Here is a 9,376-nt window from a genome sequence, read left to right as displayed (position 1 = left end):
TTTCCATTACCTTTTTCACTAATCATGAGAATCTTTAGAGCTGAGCTTTTCTTTAAGGTGTTTTCCTAATGATCAGAAACCATCTATTTACTCACAAATAGTTCCCCAAAGCAAAGAGTGATAAAAGTATGGAATAAGACTCATACAACTCCTTTTTTATTTAAGAGAACTCTATATTTTATGCCAGTTATATAGGTTCAGTGTGTTAAGACATATCTTGGGGGAAAATATGGCTACTTTCTCGAAGTTATAAGCTTTACTTCTATATATAAAGTCCAGCTTTTATTAGATGTTTCTGATTCCCAAAATAATAGTATTAGGATATGACTCATTTCAGGCTTTAAATAATTTCATAATAAAACGGTGTCAGTGGGTCCAAAGCTGAAACACAAAGTAAGTTTGTATTTCTTTCTAACATAAAGGAGAGGAGTGGTTTGTTTCTTTTGGTACAGCCATGGTTCTCAAACTGTGTACCAGGGCACCTTAGTAAATCAACATGTATGTTACAGGATATTTTAAATTTTTGAGGGAAACATAGCAACACCTGTTGGACATCATATAAACTACTAGTTCGAGGTAGTTTACATTTTCAACATTATATTCCTTTCTATGTCCGCATTTCTTTGTAAAACTGGGTTTTCAGCAGTTTGATAAAAAGGACTGTGCAAGCAGCAGAGTGGAACAGAAAATGATACTGATTCCAAGGTTTGAGATGTTCTACAGTGTCTGCAATTACTAGTGGTGATGACATAAAATTCTTATTAAGTTGTTGGGCCTAACTGCTTAATGAAAAGAAGTGTTACATATTTCTTTTGGCCTAGATATGCTGTGAAAAAATTACTGAGAAACTAAAGGGTGTCAGGAGGTGAGAAAGTTTGGGAACATCTGTGTTTTAGGCAAGAAAAATACAAAACAGATCATTTAGTTTTTCTCTTTCTACCCAGAAATTTTCTAAATAAATAGTCATACAAAAAGGGGAAAAATACATACAAACATACATAAAAAGTTTGGATTTTTATTGAAATCTCATTAGGTATCAAACAAAATCTGCTTTCTTCAGATAAAAATATTCTCTCAGATGTCTCCAAATAACTGCTAAGTCTAAATTGGTCCTTCGGTATCTTATTTTATTTTTATTGTCCTCAGGAAATGTTCATATACACTTAGGATGTTCCCAGAAACATTTTTATCGTGTAAAGGAACGTACATGACGACCTCTACCACTGCCTCCACTAACAAATTTTCCTCTTGAGCCTCCACTGCCACTATTTGCACTAGCCCAGGAAGGTCCGAGTCCCCCACGACCTCTAGAAGCACGGTCCCGAGGACTTGGACGGTAGCCTATAAAAGAAAGAATATCGTTTTTAGTTCCAACGTCCTTTCCTTTCCCACTGTATAAATATCAATCTGTGACACTGAGCTCAAACCAAGAATTACTCTTTTAAAACTCCTGTGAAAGCTCTGTGAATGTGCTAAAGATTACTGAATTGTACACTTTTAAACAGATAAAGTGTATGATATGTGAGAATTATATCCCAAAGTAAACCGTTATTTAAAAAAAAATGTACATTTGAAACTAAAAGCTGCTTGTGATGAGCAAAATTCTGGACTTGATACAGTAATGTTTTAGAAAAATGAGGTTATGTGCTTATATACCAAAGACAATACTATGAACAAAAAAAGAATATACTGTGTGAATAAAGACATCTCTGTTATTAAAATACACTGTGATCAAAAAGGTACCTTAAGGATTATATTTCATTATTGAAATATAAAAATAGAGCATATCACCATGAAACTATTCAGATTATAAAAACAGTTCAGAATCTCAAATTCTGATTATTTTTATTGAAGATGCACATTGGACATTATTCAAGGATATAAACTTTAGCATTTTAAGCCTACATTCCAAAATATTCTCTCCCAGAATGAGAGTACAATTGACCCTTCAATACAGGTTTGAACTGTGTGAGTCCACTTATATGTGGGTTTTCTTCTACCTCTGCCATCCAAGACAGCAAGACCAACCCTTCCTTTTCCTCCTCCTCCTCAGCCTACTCAATGTGATGACCTTTATGATGATCCACTTCCACTTAATGAATAGTAAATATATTTCCTCTTCTTATGATTTTAATAACATTTTCTTTTCTCTAGTTTACTTTATTGTAAGAATACAATATATAATATGTGTTAATTGACTATTCATATTATCAGTAAGGCTTCCAGTCAACAGTAGGCTATTAGCAGTTAAGTTCTTGGGGAAATGCACAGGGTTCAATTGTATATCATGTTCAACAATTTGAAAGGGAGGAATTCATTTCCCTTCTCTCAGCAACATCAAGTAATAAGAATACATACCTGTAGAACTAAGTGGTCGTAATGGTGGAAGAGGACCCCTGTTAAAATTGCTCTGGCCTCCTCGACTTTCATTGTAATTTCCTCGAGGAGTATTCTGAGCACTCCAACTGGAGCCTCTTGTTCCTTCCCGACGACTGTAGTTTCCTAAACACAAACAACATTATCAAAACCTACTTTTTCACAACTTCACTTGGATTAACAAAGATTTGACAGGTTTTTCTTTATCTTTAAAAGTCATAGGGCCAGGCATGTTGGCTCATGCCTACAATCCCAGCCCTTTGAGAGGCCAAGGCAGAAAGATCAATGGCTTGAGGCCAGGAGTTTGAGACAGACCTGCCTAGGCAACACAGAGAGACCCCAGTCTCTATGAAGAAATTAAAAAATTAGTCAGGCGTGGTGGCATGCCCCTATAGTCTTAGTTGCTCAGCAGGCTGAGGTGGGAGGATTGCTTAAACCCAGGAGTTTGAGGCTGCAGTGAGTTAAGATTGCACCACTGGACTCCAGCCTGAGTGACTGAGCAAGACTCTGTCTCTGGGAAAAAAAAAAAAAGTAATGGAAGAGAAACTGAAATTCTGTAAATTGAATATACTACATTACTACATGGCGGGCAACATCACAACAGTGGTTAAAAGCAGAGGCTCTAAAGCCAGACTGCCACGGTTCAATTACTGGTTCTACCACTGATATTTATGTGTCCTGGTCAGCTCACTGATAATTTTCTCTTCTGCAAAGTGGGGGATACTAAGAGAACCTATCTCATGAGGATGTGAGGGTATTATACGTAAAGTGCTTATCATAGTTCCTGACACACCTAAGTGTTTGCTATTAATGTAAACTCTTATTCTCTTTCACTCCCACCCTCCTAACTCAGCAGGTATGAAAACATGTCATCAATCACTAGTAAAGTATAATTTCTATAAATATATATTATAAATATATAATCAGTTTCTCAAATCTTGAAACAATTTAAAACAGATTAAATATAACATTAAGAAGTAGGCAGAGGCCGGGTGCGGTGGCTCACGCCTGTAATCCTAGCACTCTGGAAGGCCGAGGCTGGTGGATCATTTGAGCTCAGGAGTTCGAGACCAGCCTGAGCAAGAGCAAGACCCCATCTCTACCAAAAATAGAAAGAAATTAATTGGACAGTTAAAAATATATAGAAAAAATTAGCCGGGCATGGTGGCACATGCTTGTAGTCCCAGCTACTTGGGAGGCTGAGGCAGGAGGATCGCTTGAGCCCAGGAGTTTGAGGTTGCTGTGAGCTAGGCTGACGCCACAGCACTCTAGCCCGGGCAACAGAGTGAAACTGTCTCAAACAAAAAAGAAGAAGAAGTAGGCAGATTGCCCTAGCACTCTGGGAGGCTGAGGCGGAAGGATTGCTCAAGATCAGATGTTCGAGCCTGAGCAAGAGCTATACCCCGTCTCTACTAAAAATAGAAAGAAATTAGCCGGACAACTAAAAATACATAGAGAAAAAATTAGCCAGACATGGTGGCACATGCCTGTAGTCCCAGCTACTCGGGAGGCTGAGGCAGAAGGATTGCTTAAGCCCAGGAGTTTGAGGTTGCTGTGAGCTAGGCTGATGCCACGGCACTCAAGCCCGGGCAAGACTCTGTCTCCAAAAAAAAAAAAAAAAAAGCAGCAGAATTTCATTTACCACTTCCTGGCCTTTGTGCTATTGTTTTATTTTAGCAAAAAAAAAAAAAAAAAAAAAAGAAGTAAGCAAATTAAGTGAAACAATGGTGAACTACACAGAACAATCTTAAGGAAATTGTGTGTGGGGTTTTTGTTTTTTGTTTTTTTTTTTTTGGTTTTTTTTTGAGGAGGAGGAGGAGGAAGGAAAGAGAAAGGGAAATTGTTGATAAATACAAATGTGAAAATAATGTATGGATGTTACTCAGAAAGAATAAAGTTCTCAATGTGAAAAGGAAAATAATCATCTAAGAATTCTTTTAAATTCATCATTAAAAGGGCATTTATCAAAGGTTAACTTAAAAAAAAAAAGGTTTTTTCCTTCTATCCAATTGAGTACCACGCAAATAGTACCACTGGTCTAGAGACAGCTTAACTATAGTAAAAAGGAAAATACTTTATCTGAATCTCTTCCATCTGATTCACCTTCATTCAATATCGTAATATTCCAATATTCTAACCCATGAGTCATTCATTACCTTTTGAAGCAGGTGGTGTGAAAAACCTATTCTGACTGTGGAAAGCACCCCGTCCTCCTCGATTGCCTGAAAATCCACCACGAGAAGAAATCTTCTGTGATACTTTGAGTGGTCGTTTTGGTGGAGGTATTCCATCTTGAGGAATTACTTCTTTACTTTCAGCTGCAACAAAGTCATCCACATGCATAGATGGTGGTCTACTTGTGTTCTGTTTTCTCTGACGAAAAATATCATGAGGTCGTATACCCTGTCCAAATCCTCCCCTGCCCCTTCCTCTTGGTGGTGGCACAACATGAGCTCGTTTGGCAGGTTCAATGTATTCAGATTTTCCACTAATAAAACAAAAACACTCCATGAAAAATTCTTCTTTTTTTCAAATTTCCAGTGAAAATATAATAGTCAATCTCCACAATACTGCAAACTAGATTTCAATTTTTTCTTATTCTAATTCTCTTAACTTTGCAAGTGTCTATCTTACTTTCTGGGATAGTCCAACAAACTAGCTAAGAATGGTACTCACGTTTTATTGTTATGAATAACAATGTTTCTAAATAATCCAGTTCACTTCCTATTCAAGCCTTCCAAAATCTCATAAAAAACAATATAATAAATGTACTGAGTATGTCCTGGTTAAATTATTACCTTTAAAAAACAAATCCAAACAATATTCATGGTTCAAGTGATTTGTCAATTTCCTTTTCTGTTTAATAGTCATGTGTCCATCTTAAGTACATTAACATAAATAAGCTTATATGACCACAATCAAGATCTTCAGTGGAATAAATTTTACCTTGAAGTTATAAAGGTCTCATGCTTGTGCTTCCCAAGTTTGAATCCTTTATTAGTTTTGGCTCTTCCTGGAGATGATGGTTCTGACAAAAATGAGCGCTCTAATTCTGCATGCAAATCAAAATCACTACAGCATTTTTCGGAGAGCTCAATTAAGTCAACCTTTACCTGTAGTCATAAAAATGAAACAAAATACATTTTAAATGTAAGTACTAATGTAACATTTGACTACAGAAATTCTTACTATTTGACTCTCATAACAAATAAATTACAGATCTACCTCTTTCCCTCATCTTTCCAAAAAGCAACATGTTTGATAGTTGCCAAAAAACAAAAACACCAACAAAAAACCCAAAAACAAAAAACCAAAAAAAACTTAGGAATTCAGCTACTTTTTTTTTTTTGGTGGCATTCTTTAAAGCAGGGCTATTAATGTAGGAGATCGTTGCTGTATAACATGGAACCTAGTATTCCTAGTATTTCTCTATATAAATTAATACTGTGATATCTCTAGAACTTTTCCAAAAGAATCTGAAAATAACAGCCTACCAGCCTTGTATAGTCAACACTTCTGTTATAAAAAAATTCTGTGCCACAGATTCTCAGAAGCTCCATTCATTTATGAGTTTCCAACCCAGGTTTCATATCAGAGAAATCAAAATTCAGTTTACCTAGGTTTTATTCAAATTTATCAAATTTAAGACACCTAAAATTTCTCTAATCCATGTAAGGTTACAATTATTATTGCAAAACAGTTGTGTTTCAGCTTATAGTTATAAAAAATACAACTTCTAATAAATATTTTAGACCCGTGCTGACCAATATGGTAGCCACTAACCACATATGTCTACTTAAATTAATTATTAATAAAATTAAATCAAAATATGGAAGTGTCCAAAGGATATTTAAAAAAAAAAATAAAAATTAAATCAAAGTAAAATTCAGTCCTTTAGTCATACCAGCCACATTTCAATTGTACAACAGTCACTTAAGGCTAGTGGCTACTGTATTGGACAGGGCAGATTATAAAACATTTCCATTACTGCATAAAATTCTACTAGACAGCACAGTTCTGAAGAATCACTAAACAATTTACACTAAAAAAAAATTCAATACACTAAATAAACCTTAAAAGTGAAGCATCCTTTTAGTTTTATTGCACAAGATTAATACTAGCATGTTTCTCTGATCAAGAAAAGAACCAATATATGGTACAATAAGATTTTTAAGAATGTTAATTCCCATTCATACTATAACAAATATATTTTCTATAAACTCCCAAACTGAAAACAGATGCCACACCATTCCTCTTCTTAAACTCAAATGTAAGAACGAACAGGTATTTTGTGTGATACTTTTCCCTAATCTATATACTAACGATGTAAGAAAACAAACTGCTTCAGAGAACTTATGAAAAACTGTAATTTTTCCCTTAAGAGTCATATTCTCAAAATATAGATGACTGACTAGGAAAGAAGCAAAACAAGTAGCATAAAAAACTGAAAGGCCGGGTGTGGTGGCTCATGCCTGTAATCCTAGCATTTCGGGAGGCTGAGGCAGGAGCACTGCTTGAGCCAGGAGTTAGAGGCTGCAGTGAGCTATGATGAGGCCACTGCACTCCAGCCTAGGCAACAGAGTGAGATCCTGTCTCAGAAAAAACCCAAAAACTCAAAGTTCTGGATGTTGTTAAGGGAGCAACTGGCATAAAAATAATGTTGAAGTGGCCCCCAAGTAGAGTGTAGCAGCCTTATAATATGTAAATTATTATAATGCTAATAATACACAAACAAAAGAAAAATCAACAATAACTTTTTCCTAAATATTTAGTAATAAAATCATTTATACCAAGTCCAGATCTGTATCAATCTCTTCCGCCTGAAATGGAGTAAACCACATAGATTTCAACTGATCATCCATGACATCGGCTAGCACATATGCAGTCCTAAAATAAGAAAAGCATTTGGTGAAAAGCAGAATTCCAAAATTAAATATTTTAGCTTATCTTCAAGTAAAATCTATGGAAGGCACAATTATAATAAAAATATGACCCTCTGAAGTGTTACTAATATTAACACTTTAAAAAAAACTCCTTCAAAAAGCTATTTGAGAATTAAATATCCTCAAAAACCAGTAACTTGGAAACTAATCCTGCAGTGACAAATTTTGAACTTTCTGTAAAATAAAACAAAGCTCTGATTTTATTTCCAAAGGCAAGTTTACTGCACTGTACCAGTCTGTACAGAAACTGCTCATATTTAATTTTTCCAAGTACAGAGACTAATTCTATCACATTGAATGATCATTATGGCTACAGTGCTTCAAAGATTAAGAGGCATATATCCTTTAGACCAGGGATCAATAAATGACAGTCCATTTTGAAAGGCCTGTTTTTATATAGCCTGCAAGCCAGGCATGGTTTGTATATTAAGAGAAAAAAAAAAAAAAAAAGGAAGAAACAAAAAACTGTAGAAGAATATGCAACAGAGGCCTGCAAAGCCTAGAATTTTTACCATCTGGCTCTTTACAGAAAAAAAAAGTTTACTGACCATTACATAAACAATATCTACTCAATCATAAAACATTGCTTGTTTTACCTATTGTTAAACAGATTCTGGAGAGATTCTGGAGCTGAAAGTACTGGTTCTACATCCTGGTCACTGAGAGGTAAAGGATCACCTGATGACTCCAGCATCTGCTTAAGTCCAACTACATTGTCCAATAAAGAATCCAGATTGTCATCATCTTTTGAATGTTCCTAGATACAAATAAAAGCAGAGTAAGAAAGTGCAGGTAAAATTTGAACGCTTATGCCCATAATCTACTGACTCTTTAGTAGAAAAGGCTATTACATTTGGAACACGATCCAGAAATTATCAATTTAACATTAAACATATTAAAATAAAACCAACACTTGTCATTTTATTTCTAAACAGCAGCAGCAGGGGGCACCATGCATCCAAAGAAGAGACAACTTCAAAAGCCTTCATTTACTCTTAAAGATTCATAAATAGCATGGAAGACATCACTCCAAATTATTAATTCAATGGGTTATTTGAAATGGCACAAATACTCAGTGCTAAGGGTTCACTATTTTTAAAAAGGCCAAAGTCAAACTGAGAAGAAAATATGTCTCAGGAATGCTCCATTTTTGTTTTTCTTTTTTACCAAAACAAGCTTCTCTAGTTCAAGGAACAAATTTTCTGGACTTTCTTCTTTGCTTTGTAGAAGCTGTTTTAACTCTGCAGCATTAATACTCATCGTCCGTGTTGGATGAGCTCCCTCTACTTCCATGAGACCACTATCGTCTCCACAACATCCCTGTAAATGTCACACACAAATTAAATTTGAGAGCAGAGAAATTGGCACAGATGGTTCCAAACATTCAGATAGTTAAGCCAAATGCTGCAATCTTCCCTTCAGTGTTTTGGTTTTACATCAGTAGAAATGGCTAGTTTTAAGAAGGATTTAGCTGAAAGATGAAATAAGTTTTCTTTGAGTAAGGCTCACAAAATAAATAGGTAAACGCATGCATTTAATTTACTGGCACTAAGATTTCTCAACAAAAACATCCAATGGCAAATACACTGGCATTTGTAGGACATGTAACATACTGATTGATGCTCAAGAGTTAATAAAATGCTTGCTATAACAAAGAACTGACAAAACCTGAAATTATCCTTCTGAAGATAAGGCAAACAACTATTTTCTACTTTTAAAAAGTATGATACATCATAGAATAAATTTTAGAATGATGAAAGTTCAATACAAGAAAATCCTTCCAGCAAAATAAATCTTGGTTCATGTTAATAAAACCATCCATACTGTCATGTATGAAAGAACACTTTTAGTAGAGTCATGTATCTACCTAAGGGCAGTTTCAAATCTTTTTTTTTTTGTTGAGACAGAGTCTGGCTCTGTTGCCTGGACTAGAGTGCCGTGGCGTCGTCCTAGCTCACAGCAACCTCAAACTCCCGGGCTCAAGCGATCCTCCTGCCTCAGCCTCCCGAGTAGCTGGGACTACAGGCATGCACCACCATGCCCGGCTAATTTTTTCT

At 35.5% G+C, this 9,376-nt stretch overlaps 1 protein-coding gene across 2 annotated transcripts in view; it reads right to left on the bottom strand.

The window, feature by feature from the left end:
• Window positions 1–987: 987 nt before the first annotated feature.
• KIAA1429 (KIAA1429 ortholog) overlaps window positions 988–9,376 on the bottom strand; it is a 74,738-nt gene continuing 66,349 nt past the window's right edge. The window contains exons 18-24 of one of the 2 annotated variants that reach the window (XM_012643630.1): window positions 8,487–8,639; window positions 7,916–8,076; window positions 7,167–7,263; window positions 5,323–5,489; window positions 4,533–4,864; window positions 2,359–2,502; window positions 988–1,341 (exon numbers count right to left, since the gene is read on the bottom strand). In XM_012643630.1, coding sequence (XP_012499084.1) covers window positions 1,187–1,341; window positions 2,359–2,502; window positions 4,533–4,864; window positions 5,323–5,489; window positions 7,167–7,263; window positions 7,916–8,076; window positions 8,487–8,639 — 1,209 coding nt within the window. In that variant the 3' untranslated portion in view covers window positions 988–1,186. The remainder of the gene's footprint in view (window positions 1,342–2,358; window positions 2,503–4,532; window positions 4,865–5,322; window positions 5,490–7,166; window positions 7,264–7,915; window positions 8,077–8,486; window positions 8,640–9,376) is intronic. The other variant, XM_012643631.1, reaches the window with a different exon arrangement.

The sequence above is a fragment of the Propithecus coquereli genome, unplaced genomic scaffold (genome assembly GCF_000956105.1).
Source record: "Propithecus coquereli isolate 6110/MARCELLA unplaced genomic scaffold, Pcoq_1.0 Scaffold2, whole genome shotgun sequence".
In the NCBI taxonomy this organism is placed as follows: Eukaryota; Metazoa; Chordata; class Mammalia; order Primates; family Indriidae; genus Propithecus; species Propithecus coquereli.
This window is presented reverse-complemented; position numbering and strand designations above follow the sequence as displayed.